The sequence below is a fragment of the Equus przewalskii genome, chromosome 1 (genome assembly GCF_037783145.1).
Source record: "Equus przewalskii isolate Varuska chromosome 1, EquPr2, whole genome shotgun sequence".
Lineage (NCBI taxonomy): Eukaryota > Metazoa > Chordata > Mammalia > Perissodactyla > Equidae > Equus > Equus przewalskii.
In genome coordinates, this window is record NC_091831.1 from 93,954,940 (window position 1) to 93,978,724 (window position 23,785).

The window sequence follows — 23,785 nt, forward strand, 5'->3', positions numbered from 1 at the left end:
TTTACCAAAAATCTCTACGGAGCGACTATGCCAGGTCTTGGGCCCAGGGAGAGAGACATAGAGATACATAGGCTCACTCCCTTTGAGGACCTCACAGTTTAGTAGGTAAGATGAAAAAGTTAGAGTGTGTTTATTATACGTGTGTATAATATATATGTGCTTGTAAATCACAGTGCTATAGTCTGAATGTTTGTGTCCCTCTGAATTCATATGTTGAAATGCTAACCCCCAATGTATTGAAGTATTTGAAGATGTGGCCTTGCGGTCGTGATTAGGTCATGAGAATGGAGCCCACATGATTGGGATCAGTGCCCTTATAAAAGAGACCCCAGGGAGCTAGCTCATCCCTTCTGCCATGTGAAGACACCATGAAAAGACAGCCATCCTAGGGAGAACGCCACTGTCCATCCAGGAACCCGAGGCTGAGGGCAGTGCAGTCCACCAGTCAAGCAGTGGATCCCATACCCATTCCACACTGGGGGCTTATGAGCCAGAGCTGTAGGGCCAGGCCTTGTCAGGGCCTGCCCTGGGTGAGGCTGTCTGCCTGGCATGCTAGAAGGTCTGAGTAGGAGCTCCCTGGTGGCTTTATTCGTCACCCCCTGGGTCACCCCTGGTCTGGGGCAGAGAAAGCGCACAGCAAAGACTTTTTCAGGTGTGAGTCCAGAGGGTGCAGCCAGGGCGCTGCCACACAGGGTGGAGGGCAGACGGAGTAGGCCCCCATCCCGACCTCAAAAATCTCAAGGGGGATGAATCCTTCTCAGCTTTAGAAGGGGCAGTGAAATGAGATGAGAAAATGGGGCTGGAGGCTTGCCGGGTCTGGGGAGGGAGAACTTTGGTGGGACGTGGGGAGGGCTGCGATAAAGGGGTAGCGATGGCGGGAGGAGGGCAGGTCTGCACCTGAATGAATGAAAGAATGAATGAATGAAGTAGCTTATCTTTTAGTCCACTGTTAACCAGAGTTTCAGGGTTGGAAAATCCACCCTCCCCTTGCGGAGTGAAAAGCTCTCCTAGCTGGTTTTCGTTTTCTCACCCGTTACAACTTGCATTAGCAAACCTCGGTGCCCGGCTCCATGAGCGAATGGGCATCTCCAGCTCGGAGAACCAGGCCGGCCTTGGTGGTCGCAGGGTCCCCAGAATTCGGCGAGCCTGCGGCTGGAATTGCGACCCGGGGCGGTGCTAGGGTCCCCGGACGTGTGGCCCCGCCCCCGGGTGAGGCCCCGCCCCCGCATCGCCCCGCCCCCGGTCCCGCCTCACCGGGTCTGCGGACAGACTCCGCGGCGCCGCCCGGCTCCCGCCTCCGCCCCCGCGCGCCCGGGCGGGCGGAGTTGCGGGTGAGGGGCGGGATGTCTCGGGGGGCGGGGGTCTCAGTGACGGCATCGGAGCGCGCCGCGCCCGGGCTCCGAGCCTGACTGCAGCGCGGGGGCGCTGCGCTGACACCCAAGCAGGTGGGTGTGGGCCCGGGAGGGGGTGGGGGTCGCGAGCCGGGATGGGTGGGGGGAGGCGCGCCCTCGCCCCCTCCCTGCGCTGGCCTGGGCCGGGTGTCACGGGGAGCCGGCACGCCTGGGAGCCCTGACCGGGCACGAGGAGCCCCCATCCTTGCTTACCGGCCTCCTGGAGGCCCCTCCCTGGGCGGGCGGGAGGCCCCCCCACCTCCCCTAAGTCGGGGGCCTGAGGCTGGCATCCCGAGTCTGGGCGGGAGGAGCGAGGCCGACGCCGCGAGGGTCCGGGCCGCATGTGTGATCCCTTCTCCAAACTTTCCGGGAGCTCCTGTTGCGTGTCCGTTGCCTCCGGTCCCCGATCCCCTACCCGGGCGCCCGGCCGCACCGCTGGAGTTGTGCGCGCGCCTTCGGTGCGCGGAGCGCTGGGGCCCAGCAGGGCGCGGAGAAGCCGGGGCGCCCGGGCCTGAAAAAGCTCGGGGCGAGGGGTGCGCGAACTGTGTCCCCAGGGCCCGGACCCAGCAGGGACTGAATGAACGAACGAATGAACGGACCATTACATGTGCCGAGAGAAGTTCAAGAGTGAGAAATAAGTGCTGAGGGCCCCGGGGTAGGGAGCCCCGAGGACTGCGATGAGAGGAGGGGGGCGCAGTTCCTTGGGTGAAGATTATTCACTGTTGGGCCGCTAGTAAGCGTCAGACCTGTGCTGGGCGCTGGAGGTAAAGCACGAGGGGGCAGGAGGGGCCCAGCCCCCAGCTCCCGGTCTGGGAGGTCGGGGAGACCCGCGGGGAATCTGGCAATTGCAACAGAGTGGTCAGTGGCTGCTGGGAGCAGGCCCGGGTGTGTGTGTATGAATGAGTGTGTGTGGGTGAGTGAGTTTGTGTGTGTGCGAGCAGTGGTGGGGGCACAGAGCAGAGCTCTGTGTGTGTGTATGTATGTATGTCTTCTAAGAGATGGGGTCACAGGGGAAGGGTGCAGCTGGAACACAGGAGACCTTGGGTGTCGAGTGGAGGAGTGAGGACCTGATTTTGCCAGTGATGGGAGCCCGGAAATGTTACTGTGTAGGTCTGCATCATGGCCCCGGCGGCAGTTGGGCACCAGGCTGGGGTGTGGAGGATGTTCTGAACTTTGACCACTCTCCTCTGCACCCCTCCAAGGTCCAGAGCTGCAGGACCTGGCTCCCCGTCACCTGCGGGCTGCGTCCAGCCCCGGGGCACAGGTGCTGATGGCAGGGCGTCTTCCTCTCTCCGTAGGGCCGGGAGCAGCCCTCCCTTGACATGGGTCTGGAGGCCCAGAGGCTGCCAGGGGCCGAGGAGGCCCCGGTGAGGGTGGCCCTTCGAGTCCGCCCGCTGCTGCCCAAGGAGCTGCTACACGGGCACCAGAGCTGCCTGAGGGTGGAGCCGGGGCACGGTCGCGTCACCCTGGGCCGAGACCGACACTTTGGCTTCCATGTGGTGCTGGACGAGGATGCCGGGCAGGAGGCAGTGTACCAGGCCTGCGTGCAGCCCCTTCTCGAGGCTTTCTTTGAGGGTTTCAATGCCACCGTCTTTGCCTACGGTCAGACAGGCTCTGGGAAGACGTACACCATGGGGGAGGCCAGTGTGGGTAAGGGACCCATTTTCGTGTCGAGTGGCCTCAGTATCTCCTGTGTTTCTGCCCCTGCCCTCTTGCTGCCATTCCCTGTGAAGGTGGGGATGCTGGGGGAGGGAGCGCAGGCTTCCTAAACAGATCTGCAGCCCAGGGTGGGACCAGCCATGTCAGTGGGCTGGGCAGGGCAGGAAGGAGGGATCCCTGGAGGTGAGTGGCTTCTCAACTCCACAGAGATGGGGCCATGCTGTCTGGCGCTGGGGACCTCAGGGGACGAAGGGCACAGGAAGTCAGCTTGTCTCTGCAGGTTGCCAGGATGGCTGCCGAGAGTCAGCAATCCATGTTCTAGCTGGTGTGGTTGGCATGGGGACTGTCCTGGGAGAGACAGGGGCAGGGCTGCTTCTCTGAGGCTTCGTGCAAGGTTTCGGGAGAGAGCTTGGGCCGACTGAAGAAACTGCCCCCTTTTAAATAGCATGAACTGCTTTCTCTTACATTATAACTGTGTACGTGTTTGTTATGGAAAATAAGGAAAACAGAGAAAAACACAAGCACAAAATAAAACTTACTTGATAACTGCCTTTCAGAAGCTACTCACTCTGTTAGCGTTACAGTTTCTTTCTCTGTGAAAATTATTATACTTAAAAAGATGGGATTACATTGTACCCATTCTTTTGTATCCTGTTTTATTTTCTGAACAATACATCACGAACGTTTCGCTTCAATCTTCAATCTAATTTTTCTTCAAGCTAATATTCTAATTCTTCAATCTAATTTTTTATGGCTGCCTGGCATTCCATTGTGAACAGAAGGTGCTTCATTTAACCAGAGCCCCTGTTGGCTCTTAGGACGAGCACTGAGGATGTTTGCATTTTTTTGAAGTTATGAGGGACAGTGCTGCTCTGAACATCCTCTTATTACTACCTTGAGATAGATTTAGGAGGTCCTTTAGATAATGGAGCATAGACTATAGTAATGAGCCCCCTGTCGTGGGGAGTAATCAAACCAAGGCATGATGATCTGGCAGGGAGGGATGTAGTGGAGAGGATGCTTACGTCATGAAAGGGGCTGGTTGACCCATGAGAGGTTGCTTCCAACTCTGAAATTCTATAATTCTGCCTGACCACTTGGAGCATGGCCTAGCTCAAGCTGCCCAGCCTGTCCTTCACACTGGAGCCCTATCCGCCAGCTGCAGTCAGGGGCCGTGGGGCCATGGGCCATGTCCAGCTGAAGGCATGGCGGCAGGAGGCCCGTGGTGTCTCCCCAGCCTCCCTCCATGAGGATGAGCAGGGCATCATCCCCCGGGCCATGGCCGAGGCCTTCAAGCTCATCGATGAGAACGACCTGCTTGACTGTCTCGTGCACGTGTCCTACCTGGAAGTGTACAAGGAGGAGTTCCGAGACCTGCTCGAGGTGGGCACCGCCAGCCGTGACATCCAGCTCCGGGAGGATGACCGTGGGAATGTTGGTGAGGAAATCCTGAGACCTCCACGGGTGGGGAGTGGGGCATCTGGCTTGAGGGGGCTTCCCCTGCTGGAGGGTGGCTGCCTGTCTGGGTGGGGTACCACCTAACTGGGAAATACTTCTGTACCCAGAGTGAGAGGCACCGAGGTTGGCGTGGGGAAGCTGGGGCCCCTCAATCCCAAAGCAGGATGGGCAGGACCCTGGGCACCCGGCAAGGACCCCCGAGTGGGGAGGAGCTGGGAAGGGTTGTCCAGCCCTGCCTGCTCTCCTGGCTGGTCAGTCTCAGGCTGCTCCTGCCGGGCCCATCGGCCTTCTGTGCCCACAGTGCTGTGTGGGGTGAAGGAAGTGGACGTGGAGGGCCTGGACGAGGTGCTGAGTCTCCTGGAAATGGGCAACGCAGCGCGGCACACAGGCGCCACACACCTCAACCACCTCTCCAGCCGCTCACACACAGTCTTCACGGTGACCCTGGAGCAGCGGGGGCGCACCCCCAGCCGCCTGCCCCGCCCCGCTGCGGGCCAGCTCCTCCTCTCCAAGTTCCACTTCGTGGACCTGGCGGGCTCGGAGAGGGTGCTCAAGACAGGCAGCACAGGCGAGCGGCTCAAGGAGAGCATCCAGATCAACAGCAGCCTCCTGGCCCTGGGCAATGTCATCAGTGCCCTGGGTGACCCCCAGCGCCGCGGCAGCCACATCCCCTATCGGGACTCCAAGATCACCCGGTGAGCCCCCCTGATGGCCCGCCCTCGGGAGAAGGGGTCCACAGAGCCGCACTTGTCTGTCACGCCTCCTGTTTGGCTTCTGGGGTGGAGCTGGGGGAGGCGAGTAGGGGATGGGTCCCCCTCTGGCTTCTGGGGTGCTCCAAGGTATCTGGCCACAGGGAACTAGGCCGAGGATCAGCCCGATTCGGGGTCAGGACCACCGACCCCTGACGCACCTCGCCTGGCGTCCTCAGCATCCTCAAAGACTCGCTGGGGGGGAATGCCAAGACGGTGATGATCGCCTGCGTCAGCCCCTCCTCCTCCGACTTCGACGAGACCCTCAACACCCTCAATTACGCCAGCCGCGCCCAGAACATCCGCAACCGCGCCACCGTCAACTGGCGGCCCGAGGCCGAGCGCGCGCCCGAGGAGGCGGCGGCCGGCGCGCGGGGGCCGCCGCGACACCGCTCGGAGACGCGCATCATCCACCGTGGCCGGCGCGGCCCGGGCCCCGCCGCCGCCTCCGCCGCGGCCGCCGCCCGCCTGGGCGCCGAGTGCGCGCGCTACCGGGCCCGCACCGACGCCGCCTACAGTCTCCTGCGCGAGCTGCAGGCCGAGCCTGGGCTGCCCGGCGCCGCCGCCCGCAAGGTGCGCGACTGGCTGTGCGCCGTCGAGGGCGAGCGCAGCGCCCTGAGCTCCGCCTCCGGGCCCGACAGCGGCATCGAGAGCGCCTCGGCCGAGGAGCGGGCCGCGCAGGCGCCCGGCGCGCGCAAGGGGGCCAAGGGCCAGGTGCGGCCCGGGAAGGGGGCAAAGGGCAGGGGAGAGGGTCTTCACCCGGCCAGCTGTGCCCCTGCCCGTTAGCAGAGCACGTTCGGGATTGAGGCACTTGATGACCTTGGTCCCCTTCCTTAACCTCAGCAAGCCTCGGAGTGTCTATCTGTAAAATAGGGAGAACATCGGTGTCTCCCTCCAGGGGACGTGTGAGGGCTGGAGGTGTAACGAGTGCCCAGCACACTGGTCAGAGCTCAGAAAGTTGTTCCTAATAATAATGGTGGTGTTATTACTAATAAAAACAGGATTAATAATTGTAAGAGACGGCCCGAATGGCTTGCAGAGGGGCCCGCAGACCAGGTGGGGTGTGGAGCCCCCACTGCAGGCAGGGCTTGCAGCAGAGTAGCAAGGGGAACCCCTGGCGGGGCAGAGGGAGCGCCAGGGCGTCCCGCGACGGGCAGGCTTGTCCTGCCGGCTCCTACCCTGAAGCCTCTCTCCCTGCCCCGTAGGAAGATGAGGGGGCGCTGCAGCTGCTGGCCCTGCAGAGCCAGGTGGCCCGGCTGGAGGAGGAGAACCGAGACTTTCTGGCCGCGCTGGAGGACGCCATGGAGCAGTACAAACTGCAGGTGGGGCTGCCCCCTTCCAGAGGGTGGGGGAGGTTTCCTTGAGGAGGTGGAACTGAGCTGAGTTTCCCAGGATGAGAGAAAGTTAGCCAGCGGGGGTTGTGCCAGAGTGGGTAGAGGTGGGGGGATGTACAATACGAACAAAAGTGTGGAGGTGAGGAACAGAATGGTGCGGCTGGGTGTGCGGGATGGTCATGCGCGTGGACGGGAGGTGGGGCTGGAGGGGCAGCACGAGGGGACGCTGAAGCCGGGTTCTTTGGTCACCAGGCAAGTAGATCTGTATTACTCCTGGCGTCCTCTGGTGGCAGTGGTTGCCATGGAGGGGGAGAGAGGTCGCGCCGGTGGAGTGAGAGCTTGAGCCTGAGCTGGGGTGGGAGTGAGGGGGGCAAGAGGTCTCAGAGGTATTTGGCCCTCCTCAGTTTCAGCCCCAGAGGGCGGGGCAGCCTCTGAAGGAGGCTGTTCTCTGAAGGGGACCTGTTTGGTTTCCTGCACTTCTGTCTGTCAGCATCCCTGCCCGCCCTGTCCAACATCTGCATCCCGCATCAGTGCATCAGCACCGGGACCATGTCTTGCAGAGCGACCGCCTGCGTGAGCAGCAGGAGGAGATGGCGGAGCTGCGGCTGCGGCTAGAGCTGGTGCGGCCTGGCTGGGGTGCCCCGGGGCTCCTGCAGGGCCTGCCTCCGGGGTCCTTTGTGCCCCGGCCTCACACCGCCCCCCTGGGGGGTGCCCACACCCGTGTGCTGGGCATGGTGCCCCCTGCCTGCCTTCCTGAAGATCAAGTTGACCCTGAGAATTGGGGAGAGGTGAGGAGGTGGTGAGGCTGGGTGTGTGCTGGGCCTGTTGGACTGGGCAGGCTCCGGCAGGAGCAGGGCCGTGCTGGGGAACGTGCTCCTCAGTCCATGCTTTCATGGGACCAGCTGTGAGATGCCCTTTCCTGGTGTCCCTAGAGGAAGGGCCAAGATATGGGTGACTCTGTAGAGCCTCTCAGAAGGGTCTGGTGCCATTGGGCAACACTGGGATAGCTGGAGATTGCGTGGAGTGAGGAGGTTTCAGAGGGGGTTCTGGCTTCCAGCACTACATGGGAAGCTTGCACACCTCCAGAGATGGGGAGCTCATCATCTCTGAGGCCACTTCCTCTGGATGCCTCTCTTTAAAAATTCACTTTTCCATGAGCCCTGATCTTCTCCCTGAGCCTGGTCTTCTGCTTCTTGTTGTGTCACTTGGGGCCTTTTGGACAAGGGCTGCTCCTGCATCTGCCTGAAAGCTCTGGGTTCTCTCAGCTCTGAATTCCTGAGGGCCTAAGGGTGGGAGGCTGTGCATTGGCAGAAGTCTGTTATGCACTGCCACTCCAGCAGAGAGCTGTGGGATGATAAGACCCGGGTGCAGATGCCATATATAGGATGGAAAGGGCAGGTTGTCCCCTGAGGAGTGCTAGGTGCTGTGGGAGCTAGAGCGGGGTGGTGGGAGGGGAGCTCTCTCCAGCTTGAGAGTGGAGCGCCTCCCAGAGGTGTCCTCTGAGCTAGGTCTTGAAGGTCAGGAAGGGTCCGAGGAGGTGGAGGTGTGCAGAGGGCATGCCAGGCAGGGCAGAGGTCGGAGCGAAGGTCTAGTAATGGGACAGAGCTGATGGAGGGTCCCCTGGGGCCTCCTGTCCTGGAACCCTGGCCTGCCCCCAGCAGGTGACAGATGGCAGGGAGGCTGGAGCCAAGGTGCTGGCGGAGGTAGACAGGCTGGGAAGTGGCTCTTCAGCTGCGTCGGAGGAGGAGGAGGAGAAGGAGGAGGAGGACCTGGCCCGGCGGACCCTGCACCTGCGCAGGTGGGTGGGACCTGCCGCCAACCTGACACGGAAGGGCTCAGGGCCCGGGTGGGGCTGGAGGAGGATCCCGCTGTGGTCTCAGGGTGCCTTCACCGCATCGCCCTGGTTGGCCCCTTGGGGAGAGCAGACGGGGCTATGGGCTCTGAACCAAGAGCTCTTGCTGGGGTGGGCGTGCTGAAGGGCGGGCCCAGGCCTCCTGGTTCTCAGCCTCCAAGGTGGCCCTTGCTGCCCCCAGCCGCCCTGTGTCCCCTAAGCTTGGCCCCTGGCCTCAGAGTTCTGCCAGACCGATCCCCCTGGCTTACACTGATCCTGCTCTGCCCTCCAGGAACGGGATCAGCAGGTGCAGCCAGAGGGGGGGACCCCGCCCAGGGAGCCCGCCCGACAGGAAGGGCTCAGAGCTTCACCTTGAGGAGCTGGGCACAGCTATTCCAGGGTCCAGAGGTGAGCTGGCTGGGTGCAGAGAGGGCCCTGAACCCTTCTTCCCTCCGTGGTCCTGCACTGGCCCCCCGGGCAGTCCACACATCACCCCTGGCTGTGGGACGCAGGGCATGCCTCTCCCCTCCCCTGCCTGCCCCACTGTCAGTTGAGGCAGCAGCCTTGACAGTCAGCCTGTTACAGCAGTTGCTGGAAGCAAGGCCCACGCTCGGCTGCGCCAGGGCCCCGCTGCCATGGCCTCTGAGTGGCGGCTGGCCCAAGCCCAGCAGAAGATCCGGGAGCTGGCCATCAACATCCGCATGAAGGAGGAGCTCATTGGCGAGCTGGTCCGCACAGGTCAGGGGGCGGGCACTGGGGCGGGCCCCCCACCCGAGGGTGGTGAGGAGCAGGGGCCAGATGGCCCAGGATTGAAGCCCACCTCAGCCTCTTCCAGCTGTGTGGCCTTGAGCAAGTAGGATAACCCCCTGTGCCTGTTTTCTCGCCTCCAAAATGGGCATGGTGACTGCACCTGCGTCATAGAGGTGTTGTGAGGGTGAAACGAATCAATTCAGGAAAAGTGCTTAGAGCAGCTCTCAGGAAGCGTTACCTATTATTATTATTTATCAAGTGCCTGCCTTGCCAGGCACTGTGCTAGGCACAGCATCTCTGGGTTCTGTGTCTCCACATCCTGCGTCTGCCACTGGTGATACGTTGGAGGGGCAGAGGGTGGTTTTAGGTGGTGACCAGTTGAGTCTTTTCATTGTGATAGGAGTTTATTTACTATAATATGCATTATGAAAATGTTCAGAGAGCAGAAGATATGAGAAGAAAGGAGACTGGTGCCGTGGGTCACCGTGCACCCCTCACCCAGATGTAGCATTTCTCCGATCTCCCACCTGTGTTTCCTCTCTCCCTTTTCTCATTGCTGACATTATCTTGAAACAAACCCCAGGCATCATGTCATTTCATCCCTATACCTTTCACTCTGCCTCTTTTTGGACATTTTAACACAAATGCCATTAGCACATCTCACAGGACTAATGTCACGTCAATGCCCAGCACGTCTGCACGTGCCCGCGATTATTCTGCCACGTCTGTGTGGAGCCCATTTGCTTGAGTCACACTGCAGAGTTGTTCCATGCGTTGTAGTTGCTGGCGAGGTCTCTGAAGTCCCCTCCTCTCGCCTCCTCACAGCCATCCTGTGGAACATTTCACACCCTGTGTCCTGGCTTTGTCTGTCTGCTTCCTTGTGCTGTCATTGCACTTGTTCCTCTGTGCTCCATACTTGCTGCAAGTAGAAGTTAGTTCTAGAGGCTTAATTATATGCTGGCTCAAGTTATGTATTTATTTTAGCCTGTATTAGGTAAAAATAAAACTAGTTAACCCACAATTTCTCTGGGTCACTGCTGGGGATGAGGCTAATGTAAAAAGTGAGTGGGTTTAAAGAAAAATATGAAGGAAGTTGTGGTACTAGTGGTACAGAGGTTGGCAAAACCCATGTGGGTGTCCGTGGCTGCCAGAGGTCTGGTGAACCTCCTGGCAGAGGGCACAGATGGTCCTCGTGGGGAGAGGGCTGCCTGTGCTGATGCGGCCCCCTTCCTTCCAGGGAAGGCGGCCCAGGCCCTGAACCGCCAGCACAGCCAGCGCATCCGGGAGCTGGAGCAGGAGGCCGAGCGGGTGCGGGCCGAGCTGAGCGAAGGCCAGAGGCAGCTGCGGGAGCTCGAGGGCAAGGAGCCCCAGGACGCTGGCGAGCGGTCCCAGCTGCAGGAGTTCCGCAAGAGGGTTGCTGCCGCCCAGAGCCAGGTGCAGGTCGGTGTCAGGACCCCGGGGCTCAAGACTTGTGGGCTCTGGGGCCCAAGCTCACTGTGGAACCTGTGAACCCCTGGCTGGTGGTGCTGATGCCCTTCTGGCCTCCAAGGGCGAGGCTGGTCCTATGCAGAAGCTGGCAGCACCAGGGTCCGCTCAGCTTTGAACACAGCAGAGGCAGGGATGCGGAACCTGCCTGAAGACCATCCGGGGGACCAATGAGAGGGGAGGGGTGGGTGTCAAAAGAATCCGCCCTTCCTCATGCAGCCATGCCCTGTCCACTGGGCTGCCCTTCCAGCTTTCCGTGCCCTTGTCTCTCCATCCTGTCTTCTCTCTGTCTGTCTACCCATCAGTCCGTCTAATCCGTTTATCGTTTTATCAGCTGACATGACCAACTGTGCATTTATCCATCTATCCATTCGTCTTTCTATTCCCTTGTATCAATCCCTGCATTTTCTGTCTATCCTATATTTGACATTTATATGATCCCATCCATCTGTCTGTCCACCCACCCTTCTATCCGTCTGTCTTTGCAGCTGTCCATCCATCATTCATTCCTTCTTTTCCCAGTTCAGGTGTCCAAGAGACAAATCAGTAGAGTGGTTGAGAACATGGCCTCTGGAGCCTGACTACTTGGGTTTGAATCTCAGCTCTGCCATTTACTAGCTGTGTGTCCTTGGTCAAGTTTCCTAACCTCTCTGTGCCTCAGTTTCCTAATCTGTAAAGTAGGGATAATAGTCATCATACCATTTCAGAGGATTGTTAGGGTCATTTAATACACTTGTTAGAATTCCTGGTACATAGTAAATGTCCTAGTAGCTCCCATTATTAGTCTTTTGTTGTTATTATTTGTCTATTATCCACCCACCTGTTTTCCCTTCTGTCTGTCCCTCTATCCACTCACCCATCCTTGGTCCTGCCCGCCCTTGTGGAGCGCCAGGCACTGTGCTGGGCTCGAGGCAGCCGTGTGCGTGGCCCAGCAGAGGCTGTGTTGGTCCCAGGTGCTGAAGGAGAAGAAGCAGGCGACAGAGCGGCTGGTGTCACTGTCGGCGCAGAGCGAGAGGCGGCTGCAGGAGCTCGAGAGGAACGTGCAGCTCATGCGGCAGCAACAGGGGCAGCTGCAGAGGCGGCTGCGCGAGGAGACAGAGCAGAAGCGGCGCCTGGAGACGGAGATGAACAAGCGGCAGCACCGCGTCAAGGTCGGCTCTCACGGGGGCGCGCCTGTGTCCGGGCTGGGAGGCCAAGCTGGGGCACAGCCGGGGGGGCCCAGGCGGGCTCTGTCCCCGTCCTGCTGCTCACAGCCATGCGACCTTATAAAGCAGGTCACTTGGCCTCTCTGAGCTTGTTTTTTCACCTGGAAAGGAGGGGAGTGTCAGGAGATTCAGGGCTAGAGTGAGAATGCAGTGGGATGAGCTGCATGAGGTGACTGGCAGCTGGCAGAGCCAGATGAGGGTTTGCCTCCGGTTGCTGGCTCCCAGCGAGCCTTGGGGGCGCTGAGGCTGGCTAACGCTGCACAGGGCCGTGGGCTCTGCTAAGACGCTGGCACACAAGCGGCCCTGCCCACGGAGCTTCCCGCCCTGTGCATCCCCAGGAGCTGGAGCTGAAGCACGAGCAGCAGCAGAAGATCCTGAAGATCAAGACGGAAGAGATTGCAGCGTTCCAGAGGAAGCGGCGCAGCGGCAGCAACGGCTCTGTGGTCAGCCTGGAGCAGCAGCAGGTGGGGCCTGGGCTGAGCCTGCACCCCAGGAGCACCCACAGCCTGGCGGGGCAGCCCTGGCCGGCTGCCGGGGTCCCCTGGGGGTCAGCTGGTGGGTACACCATTCTCCCCGTCTGAGCTGGCGTGGCGGCCCACGCAGCCAGAGGTGTGAGCTGAGTTTCCTCCCCGCCTCCCCCGCTTTCCCTCAGAAGATCGAGGAGCAGAAGAAGTGGCTGGACCAGGAGATGGAGAAGGTCCTGCAGCAGCGGCGGGCGCTGGAGGAGCTGGGGGAGGAGCTCCACAAGCGGGAGGCCATCTTGGCCAAGAAGGAGGCCCTGATGCAGGAGAAGACAGGGCTGGAGAGCAAGCGCCTGCGGTCTAGCCAGGTGAGGTCCTGCCAGGGGAGGTCCTGCCAAGTGAAGTCTAGCCAAGTGAGGTCCTTCCAGGTGATAACCCTGCCAGGTGAGTTCCTACCAGGTCAAGCTCTGTCCTAGTGGGCTATATCCTATCAAGAACTCTAGGGCCTTCGGCTGTTGATGACACAGGTTCTGCTCTGTGGGTAGAAGAACCTCTCCAAGTATCCATCCCACGATTCACTTCCCCCGTTAGCCACCTGCCCTGGGACTGCACAGGCAGAACAAGGATCAGCAGGTATAGGAAGGTGGGATGGCCAAAGAGAGAGTCTTCCCTGGCGCCAGAGGCAGGCAGACCTGGGCTCACGGACCTGGCCCCGCCAGCTCCACCTGGCTTTCTTGCTCCCTCGTGAGTAGGAAGCTTCTGAGCCACAGTCCCTCCTCCATCAAACAGAATCATCGTGTTGCCATGAGGATCAGGGCGGGTGTCAAACACACCACCCAGAGCCTGTTCCCAGAGCGGGTGCTCAGGCTCGAGTCCACAGGGTTCCAGACCCTCTCCTGCCGTGGCAGAGCCCTCAAGTCCAGGAGGGGTCAGGGTGCTTCTGGAGCATCTGTAACTTCCCTTGGCCCTTAGAGCCCTCACTTCCTCCCACCTCAGATCCTGGAAGGGCCTTCGAGGTTTGCCCACTGGTTTCCCATAATTCCCGTCACAGACTCTCCAGTCAAGTCATCGCAGTGATGGGCCACCGCCCTGCTGTGCCTTTGCCTATGTCATCCCCTCGTCAGGAGTACTTTTTCCTCTGCTCGTCTGTATCCTCCTCTTGTGCCATCTCTGGGGGCCCCTCCACAGGGGCTCCGGTCCCATCAGCCCCCACTCCCCGAGCTTCCGTGGAACTGAGTCAGGCCCCCCCTGCTGACACCACTCCTGGATCGTAGGATCCTTGAGGGAAGGGCCTGCGGCCTCCTCCGCATCCCATGGCTGGGCTGGGCCATTTCTGTCACCCGTGTGGGGATAGCCCGCTCCTTCCCTGATCCCTGGCGGTGCTGTCCGCAGGCCCTCAACGAGGACATTGTACGCGTGTCCAGTCGGCTGGAACACCTGGAGAAGGAGCTCTCGGAGAAGAGCGGGCAGCTGCGGCAGGGCAGCGCCCAGAGCCAGCAGCAGATCCGTGGGGAGATCGACACTCTGCGCCAGGAGAAGGACTCGCTGCTGAAGCAGCGCCTGGAGATCGACGGCAAGCTGCGACAGGGCAGCCTGCTGTCGCCCGAGGTACGCCCCGTGGCGTCCGTCTGTCCGTCCATGCTCTGCAGCCTCCTGGCTCTGGCTCTGTGTCAGGCACTGGGCCTTTGGGACACGAGTTCCTCCTGTGTGAGCCCACAAAGCTGGGGGTGGGGGCTGGGCAGTGAGCTGGATGGGCCCGGCCTCGCCGCCCTCCCACCACCTTCCAGCTGGAACCTGGCTCCTTCGTCCGGCGCAGCATCACCACGTGCCTGCCCATCGCGGCTCCTGGTGTAGAATGAGGGTCAGGAGCGCCTCGTGTACCTGTGGCCGCATACGTTTGCCCTCCCTGGGCAGTGGAGAGCCCGTGTTGGGATGACTGACCCAGCAGAGCCACTGGGCCTCTGGGAAGTCCCGCCATGCCTTCTTGGTGCAGGGTACTCTTGAGTTTCCTGAGCGTAGATCACTCGAAAGGCCATCCGTGCCCTTCAGCAAGCGGCCTCCTCGCAGAGCCCTGCCTCCCCTGGGCTGGGGCTGTGACGGGGCTTCCCTGTTCCCGCCACAGTGGGCAGGGGCGCCTGTCCTGACGTGCTGACCATGTGCTCATGACGAGGGGTCACTTACAGGCTCGGCTGTGGCCACGTGCTGACCGTCGTGTGTCTGCCTGGACTTCGTTGTCCAGAGCACGGGGGTTCCGCAGTGCAGGAAGCCAGGCTTCCCCTCATGCATGCCACGTACTCGCAGGAGGAGCGGACGCTATTCCAGCTGGACGAGGCCATCGAGGCCCTGGACGCAGCCATCGAGTACAAGAACGAGGCCATCACGTGTCGCCAGCGGGTGCTGCGGGCCTCGGCCTCCTTGCTGTCCCAGTGTGAGATGAACCTCATGGCCAAGCTCAGCTACCTCTCGTCCTCCGAGACCAGGGCCCTGCTCTGCAAGTACTTTGACAAGGTGAGTCACTGGCCGTGGAGCCCCTGCCGCCTCCATCTGGAACGCCTGTGGGGAAGGTGTGATGGCAGCTCTAGAAGGGACTGTTTCCTCTCAGATGGGGAACAGGATCAGGACAACTCCCGTCCGTCTCCAGGGCTGCCTCCGACTCTCCTCTTTAAGGCCTGCTTTACTCCGTGAAACCAAGCCCCAGGCTGATTGGCCCTCTCAGGGCGGCCCTGGCCCAGAGCAGTGGTTCTCGGCAGGGAGTGATTTTGCCACCCAGGGGACATTTGGCCATATCTGGAGATGCTTTTCATTGTCATGACGTTAGGGGTAGAGGCCAGGGATGCTGCCAAACATCCTACAATGCACAGGACAGAGCCCTGCCCGACAAAGAATGATCTGGCCCCAAATGTCAACTGTGCAGGTTGAGAAATCCTGGCATCGAAGCCCCGCAGCTGGAGGCTCTGCCTGGTGGCTTAGTGCGTGCCTGGGGACAGAGGTTGAGGCAGGAATGGCAGATCCGACTCATCTGGAGAGCCAGCTCTCATTTGGAAATCGCTACCTAGAACGCTGTTGAGAAGCTGTCTGAGGCCGAGCCTCGGCAGGAGCCCCCGTTATTTCCTAAGACACCTGCCATGGTGGGGTGGTGGCAAGTTTGCCAGATTTCTGTTGTTCCCGGGTGAGGAGTGCTTGGTGAAGGGAGCCAGTGCTGGGGGCTGAGCCTGGTGGGGTCTTGGGACAGGTGGTGACGCTCCGAGAGGAGCAGCACCAGCAGCAGGTTGCCTTCTCGGAGCTGGAGATGCAGGTCGAGGAGCAGCAGAGGCTGGTCTACTGGCTGGAGGTGGCCCTGGAGCGGCAGCGCCTGGAGATGGACCGCCAGCTGACCCTCCAGCAGAAGGAGCACGAGCAGAACATCCAGCTCCTCCTGCAGCAGAGTCGAGGTGAGGCGCCCCTGCTGACCCGCGCACAGGCCCTGGCCCGCCCGAGGCTGCGGCGGCTGCTGCCTGCCCGCAGCCCTCACATGCTCTTCTCCGCCTTCACCCCCAGACCACTTTGGTGAAGGGTTAGCAGACAGCAAGAGGCTGTATGAGACGAGGATCCAAGCTCTGGAGAGGGAGCTGGGCCGCCACATGTGGATAAACCAGGAGCTGAAACAGAAGCTCGGTAGCTTGAGTGCTGCGAGCCAGAGCAGGGGTAATTGTTATCTGCAGTTCTCCAGCTAGGCCTGCCTCCCCTGCCTTGCAGCGTCAGCTGATTCCTGTTTTGGGGAAAGCTTAAAACCACCCTAACGGCAGCTCTTGCTGGGTCTTCACACGTTGCTTGTTGCACTGGGCGTTGGAAAGCTCGGACTTCAGGAAGGAGCTGCTGCCTCCCTTTCTGACAAGGATGTTGTTCTTCTCGGTGACAGGTGGCGAGAAGAGGACCCCGTGCCTGGAGAACAGACAGCCGCCTGGAAGTGAAGATGAGCTCCACCCAGCACCTGAGCTTTGGCAGTGCCCCCTCACTGAGGGCGCCCCCCGAGCCCGGGAGGAGATGCGGGACTTGGTCCACGCACCGTTACCGCTGACGTGGAGACGCTCGAGCCTGTGCGGTGGCGAGGAGCAGGGTTCCTCTGAGGAGCTGCGGCCACGGGAGGCCGAACCCCTGGCGGGGCGGGTGCTCCCCATGGGTGAGGGCGGGCTGCCCTGGAACCTTGGGCCATTGCCCAAGCCCCGGCGCGAACTGCGGAGAGCCAGCCCGGGGATGATCGATGTCCGGAGAAACCCGCTCTAGGCTCCGGGCCAAGGGCCTGGCGGGGATGCAGAGCCTGCCCAGTCATGCGGCAGCCCGGTCGCCTCCGTGAGGGGCAGTCTGTGCCTCTCTCAGTCAGTCCTGATCTGCACGCTAATTAGTCAACAAATGTGGGCCACAGCCCAAAGGAACTGGACTCAAAACATTTTTTAAAACATGCAGATTCCTACCAGTCACTTCCTGTAAGCTGTGGTACCCAATTGCCGTCTTGTGGCTTGAGTTTTAGGACAGTTCTGGTCTCCAGCCTATGTGGATGGGCCATTGGCTCTGGGGTTCAGCCAAGGCTTGTCACAGAATGGTCAGTGGCACCAGGGTTGTGGTTGAAATGTCTTATGTATATGGGGGGAATCGGGAAACCTAGCATATTTGTAGAATTTTGTAAAACAATTTTATAATAAACAGGAATAATCTCTGAAGGGAGAAATGGGAGTGTCCACTTGGTAGCAAGAATCAGGTTTGGGAACACAACAGGCTTGAAAGCTTTTCCGTGACCAGGAGACAATTCTGAGTCAGCCTCACTGTTGGCCAGGCCCCTGGCCAAGATTCGACAGCAAGCTGGTCCACGGGTGCTCCAGGCAGACCCATGACTTGGGTGAGTTTCCCTTGGATGGTGGACTGACTCTCAGCGCAGCCACTGAGATGTGGCTGCCCCAGCAACCAATAGAGGTGGACCGTGGTCATAGTTAACCTCGGGCTGGAGCATTACACAGAAATGCACTGAATGCGAAATAACCAGAGATGATTTTATTGTTACATAGAGAATGCAAAAAATTTATTCTGAAACCTGCCACAGTCGTTTTGTATATGGTGCTTCAGTTTACAAGCACTGCCTCTGTCTTGGGGTCCCCACCTGACAGAAGCTCTGCAAGGGACCCGTGTTGGGGTCCTTTCTCCCACTTAGCAAGTGAGGCAGAGTGGTCCTCTGACTTGCCACGGTCACCGTTTGGGAGGGCTGGAGTGGGACCCTGGTCTTACAGTTCTTTTTCTGGTTCCTGACTGCCATGCTGCCTGAGTCCCACCAGCTAGACCACCTCCCTAATGTGGGCAGGTGTGGTGGGTTAGGGCGGGGCCTGGGGCAGACAGATTCCAGGAGGGGAATTTGAAAATCCTAAGGCGTTCCAGTGGGAATCTGAAAGCTGCCCGTGGTAAACGAGGCTTGAGACCAGGCCCCCAGTTTCCTTATGCCCATGGGGACCTGGCTGACTTCACCTTCATCTTTTGAACACCCTCTGCTCCATGAAGCCCTGGTCGTTCCTGTTTCTGTGCAGCGAGCCCAGGGTTACATGTGATGCTGATCGGTGGGCCCTGGCTCAGATGAACTGAGTTTCTGGGCACACTGCTGAGAGTTCCTCTATGGCATGCGGCTGGAGTTCCTGATACATCCAGAGAAAACCGCCTCAGAGCACTTCTGTCCCGGGAATGCAGTGGCTCTGGACGGCTCAGTAGTGTCTAGTTCAGTCCCCCAACCAGTCCCATCCTGACTAGCTAATCAGCTTCTTCCGTGTGTAAGTTCTACTGATGGGGCGTCTCCTGGAGATCGCTCGGCTGAAAGGAGATTCTTCTGCCGTGGGGGGAAATACTTCCATATCCTCATCTAGAAAAAGGCAGAAAGGCTTAGCACGCAGGAAGTAACTGCGGACAGGACAAAGGAAAATGGGCTTGAACTGCAGAGGGTTACACATGAAGATGGACTGAGGAAAACCAGCACTGCTCGCAGGTTCTCATGCTGCAGGAATGCGACCTACACTTTGAACGAGGCCCGACCCCGTTATGTCAGCACTGAGCTGACAGCAAAAAGTAACTGTGAAAATGCCAAGTACCTGGGTACTTCCGTTTATAGTCTGCACATTCTTTCTGTCTCAGATCTGTGGACTTTTTGCTGTTTTGCATGATTCATATTATAGTCTTGAGGGAAGAGAACCACCAAAGGGCCCCCCTCCTGCTCTCCCCTCCAGTTCTAGCAGGAGACCCTTCTAACCTGTAGTTCCCAGGCTCAATCCAGCTCTCTTCAGGTGGCAGGAGGAAAGGGGAACCCTAGAGTCCAAAGGCTGATTGCAACAGCCAGCCCTTCGTCACGCGGGATGCACAGAAACGCAGGGTATAAACCCGCTGCGGGGAAGGGCGGCTCTGCACACACCGCCTGCGCTCGAGCTGCTCTCAACACCCCCCTCAGAGCCCAGAGATGCACACGAGCTTTGGTCACCATTTTCAAGAAGGTGCAGTATTATGGTAGGATTTTGAGGGGGTTTCTGTTCAAACGCACAGAAGTTCTAATGTGGAGTTTCTCTGGAAAGGGCACATGACACTGTAGGGACAAAACGATCTGTCCCATACTCGGGCATGCACTCTGACTCCAAAATTCAACTGCCTGGCAACCCTGAGCTACTTTGGGCAGTCCCCCAAAGGACAGAATTTTGCTCCCGGTAAGTCTCCAGGACCTTCCACAGATTACCTCTGGCGTCTTTACACTGGGAGGAGGGCGTCCTCCCCTGGAACAGCAACGGAGACTGGGTCAGAGCCTGGAGACCGCTGGCAGAGAGGCAGCTCCACATGGCACAGCCAGCGGGTGGCGTGGAACCTGAGGACGGCACAGGGTCAGCACGGCCCCACGGGCCCCGAACCAGGAAGCCTGAGCCTCCTTAAGAAGCAACTCCTGAATGCTGCCTCACCAGGCGCTGTCCAAGGCCCCCACGCGGCAACACTCACCTGAACCAAACACCTCGTCGTCGCCCATGGAGGGGAGCTGGCGCGCACTCGCACTGGGGGACCTCGCCTCACTCTTACTGACTTCTGAGTCTCCTCTCTGCTTGTCACAGACTCTTTTGGCCTGACCCTCGGCTTCCTCCTTGGCAGAGAGGAGTCTCTTCCTGGAACCCAACCCAAACTGTCCCCAGGAGAAGGCTTCCTCAGCCTTAGGCACACTGTCCCTGGGAGGCGACTGGTCTGGCAGCTGACACACCCCCTCGAGCTCAAAATCCCCCAGGACAGGAGTCTTGTTGACGCTGAGTTCGAGGCCTTGCTCCTTCCCCTCTGGCTGGAGCAGTGACAAGCCCCCAGGAGGGTCTGTGCTGATGTCACCCCGCCCCGCGGAGGTGCCACTGCTACAGTCCACTGCCCTCTTTCTCCGGGGCCAGTCTTTAATCGTGTCAGGAGTTGTCTTCCCACTGTGTTTGGGAGATGGTGTCCAAGGAACCCCAATGTCTGTCTGAAATGGAGAGGGGGTACTAGAGGGGCAGCGGGTCGGGGTACAGGACTGGCAGATGTAGGTTTGTCCCCCACTCTTGCCAGGGGTGCTGTGCGAGGGGTGAAGGCAGGGGGGTGACACGTAGGTGGTCTCGGGTTTGCCTGAGGGCTTGCTGCCCCTGGGCACGCTGAGCTCAGGGTGGGGGTGCTCCTCTCCCAGGGAGCTCTCCTCTCTTCTGAGGGGCTCAGCTTCTGACAAAGGGCTGGGGTCGATCTTCTTAATTCGAAGCTTGGGAAGGCCGGAAGCTTGCATCTCCAGCTCCACCTCGTAGGTCTGTGGGCGGGCAGAGGCTTCCGAGAGCCAAGCTGAAGCCTGCAGGTTCTCCAGTTGTGCGGCAGCCTGGCGCTGCCGTCTGTCTGCCGTACGGCGCAGGTCGTAGGAAGGCATCAGGGGAGAGCTGGGCCCGGGGGAGGCAGGAGAAGGAAGAGTCCCAGGGGTAGACAGAGAAGGCTTGTCATCAGCAACCACCATCCTTAACCCCTCATCTTCTTCCACTGGAGAAACGTCACTCTCCAAGCTATCACTGCCACGACCCTCAGCTTCGTCCAGAAGAGTGAGATACTCCGTGTCACTTGCAATAAGCAAAGGAGAGGACATATGCCAGCCATTCCTGAAACCGCGCCCGGGGTAACCATGTCTTTCAGGAGAAAACTGAGGAGAGGGGTTCACTTCCTTCTCGTCCTTTCCAGCACCAGTAATGGCAGGTGGGCTGTCAGTTACGCCAACCCTAGGAGTGACAGACGTGTTAGGCTGGCACTCCAGGAAGCTTCTTTCAGGATTAGAGGTCTTTCTATGCCTTTTCCCAACTTTAGAAGGCGGTGGAGGGGGCACGGTGTCAGAGTTAGCCATGTGTGAGATTTGAGGGGGAGTTGAGGGAGCAGGACGGGCGAGAGACATGGCTGCACTGGGTGATGTCCAGGACTCTTTCCAATCCAGTTCTCTAGGGGGAGGAGATTCTGTTGAAGATTTCCTAGATGGACTCATGGAAATATCCCACGAAGGAGAGGTAGAACGGTTCTCTGGAGAAATAGGTGGGGAAGAAGTCATAGCTGTGTTCCCTGGTCTCTGCGGGCTTTCAACAGCTCTCTCCTCCCACGTCTGTGCTGGTCCCTCTGCCTGAGAAGCTCCAGGGACAGGGCGACGCTGGTGTCTCTGATTTGGAGGTGTGGCCGTGAAGGCAGGTTCTCTTCGCACGCCCGAGGCTGCTGCTCTCAGAGGCGTTCTGAGGAAGCATCGGGCCGGAGTCAGACACCCATCCCCGGCCCAGGTGGAGGGCGGAGCCGAGACTGCCGGACAGGAGGTGCTTTCTGGACCGGAACTCACCGATGGGGGCCAAGCGGAATTCTGCAGACATGCAGGTGGCTGAGCTCCTGGCCTGTGGGGAGTTCTCGGCACTCTTTCGAGAGGAGAGGCAGCTCCTTCTGCCACTCCTTTCTGAGGAGTGACTTTTGGTTGAGAGGGTGAATCCCAGCCATGTGACGAGGAGTCTTTTGAGGACTCCTTGAAAAGGACCTGTCTGGCAGGTGTCTTTTCTGTGGGGGATTTTTGCAGCCTTTCAGGGGTGCACAATGGAGTCTGTGGTGTACGAGGGAACCTTCTTGGTGTCGCTTTAGAAAAGCTTGGAGATTTCTGGTAACTCTTCTTAGGAGTCTGTAAAGGAAAATGCTATTTCAGTGCTTGATCATACTCATATTCTCTAAGGAGTGTTTAGTAATCTCTAAGACGATTAGAAAAGCAAACAGGAGATTTATAGTCAGCCAAAGGAATGAGCTTCAGCTGGTTTTCAAATAGTGACTGTCCACTTCCTTTACATGACTCAGATTTTACTTGGCCACTTTTTCCAGCACCAACCATTGTATACAGTCTTAGTTTGTTCTCCTAAGACAAATGAATAATCTTAATAATTTGCATGCTGCAGCTAGCACACGCTGTGCCTCTAACTGTATCACTACACCTCTCAGAGCTGTCCTCGTCCTCAGTGAGACAGCTATGTCTGACCTTTGCCCACAGCAGCTTCTAGGTGCCACACCAGCTGCTGTTCACCCATATTCCACTCGTGCATCTATGTGCCAGGCAATGTGTGTGTGGGGGGGGCAGGGGGCCAGAGCATGGAGCACACAGATATAAGGCACAGCAACAAAGAGAACATCTCAGAAAGGACACCCTCCCCCAAATTTTCCTTCTTTCTGGCAAAAATTCAGTTAAACACTTCAACAGGCAAGGAGGTCAGATACCTGTCATTTCTATAGCCTTATTTGATCATCTCAAGGGAATCCTAGTCTAGTTAGCATTTCATGTCCAGTGCGGTATAGACAGATGATAATACAGTGTGGCCAAAGCAATGACAGGGATGTGCATGCGGCAATATGGGAGCACAGGGGAGGGCTGGCTGTCTAACCCAGTAGGCAGAGGGGGACAGGAATAGCAAGTCAGGTCTTCAAGAATGGGTGTCAGCGGGTGAAGGCAAAAGGTGAGGAAGCGGGGTAGAGGGCACTTTAGGCACAGAAAACAATATGAGCAAAGGCACAAAAGCAAAAACAGCCGTTGTGTGCAGGCCAGCGTGCAGCCTAATGCTGCTGAGAAGAGTATGAAGCACAGAAAGGTGAGGGCCGAGGCCAGCCAGGCCAGCAGAGACCAGACTGCAGAAGCCCTTGCCTGTCTGGGAGGAGACTGAACTTCGCCCTGTAAATCTGAGGTTTTCAAACACTTCCCCACAGCTCCCTGTCCTCTCCCAACCTCTAAGCAGTTTTTTGGGTTTCCAAACAAAGATTATTATTTTTGAACACAGGGTACCATTTTAGGAAAACATGGAAAACCCTGTTTTAAACAAATGAAGAATCTATAGAGCTTCAAGCAAAGTGATGTGGTCAGAGGAGCATCTGATGTGGTCACAGAGGTCACCCTCACCTCTGGGGGCCAGACAGACTCGAGAGGAAAAAGGCTGTTGAAACGTTCCAGAAGAATTGAACTAGGGCAAGAACTGCAGGGAAGGAGAAGAGGGAATGCTGTAAGACAGTTCGTAGATGAAATGGGCAGGCTGGATGGATCGGCTAGGCCTGGGGAGAGGGAGAAGTCAAGGATGACTCCCAGGTTTCTAACATGGGTCACCGGATTGAGGGGGCAACCTGAGGGAAATAGATGAATGAGACGGCACATTTCAGAAAGATACAGATGTCGTGTATGATACAAACAGTGGATGAAGCCAAGAGTAGATGTGATCATTTCCATCTCCTCCTCACACCTTGGCCTCAGCCAAACTGCTGCCTCAAGTCCTCATATACCCAGTATGTATTCATCTGGCTCAGCTCAAACCGCCCCAGATCTCTTTTATTATCTATAGATCACCTGCTTTCTCTTCCTTAATGGGCTCAGTGGGTTTCCTTGGTCATGTCTCTATGTTCCCCAAGACTATACTATTTTAACATTATAGAAATTTTATACCTGATAAGCTGTAGGTATCTCAGAACCCAGCGTGTTTCTTGAAGGCCTTTTAATTTGAGCTGAACCCTTCTCTGAGGGACTGATCACCTCAGACAATGCCCCGAAAAGAAGGCTCTTGGGAGACCGAATACTTTGGATTGGAGAATTTTCTCTTTGGTCTGCAAGTCAAAAACAGTGACGACATTTAATTCAACTCCTGCCCTCCCCAAACTAATAAAACAGCCAGTCCATACAAGAAAGAAGACAATAATTTTTGAAACCAACTAGAGGGAAGATCCCACCTAATTACATCAGCAACTGCAGTGACTGTGGCCATCTTAAATTTTAATGAGACTGCATATTTAACCCAGCCCCTATGTTAGGCAATGTAGGTGACTAAAATAATTTAATTTGTAATATCTGATGATCCAAGCTAATGATGGATAAAAGAATGAAGAACATACAAACAGATATCACCTGGGACAGCTGTGTGTAGGATCTGAACATACAGTGGGAA

The 23,785-nt window shown here is 58.3% G+C and overlaps 2 protein-coding genes across 9 annotated transcripts in view; one reads left to right on the plus strand and one right to left on the minus strand.

Moving 5' to 3' along the window:
- The first annotated feature begins 1,227 nt into the window (after nt 1-1,227).
- On the plus strand, nt 1,228-17,028 carry KIF7 (kinesin family member 7). 8 transcript variants are annotated; one of them, XM_070617509.1, is made up of 19 exons: nt 1,228-1,445; nt 2,690-3,041; nt 4,288-4,488; nt 4,810-5,203; nt 5,437-5,971; nt 6,463-6,579; nt 7,152-7,379; nt 8,250-8,389; nt 8,715-8,830; nt 9,008-9,160; nt 10,410-10,612; nt 11,611-11,808; nt 12,201-12,326; nt 12,515-12,691; nt 13,716-13,931; nt 14,625-14,831; nt 15,556-15,754; nt 15,861-16,007; nt 16,222-17,028. In XM_070617509.1, the coding sequence occupies exons 2-19, from the start codon at nt 2,714-2,716 to the stop codon at nt 16,584-16,586; spliced, it is 4,050 nt and encodes a 1,349-aa protein (XP_070473610.1). In that variant the 5' UTR covers nt 1,228-1,445; nt 2,690-2,713; the 3' UTR covers nt 16,587-17,028. The 8 variants fall into 8 exon arrangements, with proteins under 8 accessions (XP_070473610.1, XP_070473648.1, XP_070473637.1 ...); XM_070617547.1 differs by having other exon boundaries at nt 12,518-12,691; XM_070617536.1 differs by having other exon boundaries at nt 9,011-9,160.
- A 298-nt stretch (nt 17,029-17,326) lies between these two features.
- The window catches only part of TICRR (TOPBP1 interacting checkpoint and replication regulator), a 37,130-nt gene continuing 30,671 nt past the window's right edge, over nt 17,327-23,785 (minus strand). The window contains exons 19-22 of the mRNA XM_070617505.1: nt 23,290-23,447; nt 19,311-21,498; nt 19,057-19,182; nt 17,327-18,198 (exon numbers count right to left, since the gene is read on the minus strand). Coding sequence (XP_070473606.1) covers nt 18,086-18,198; nt 19,057-19,182; nt 19,311-21,498; nt 23,290-23,447 — 2,585 coding nt within the window. The 3' untranslated portion in view covers nt 17,327-18,085. The remainder of the gene's footprint in view (nt 18,199-19,056; nt 19,183-19,310; nt 21,499-23,289; nt 23,448-23,785) is intronic.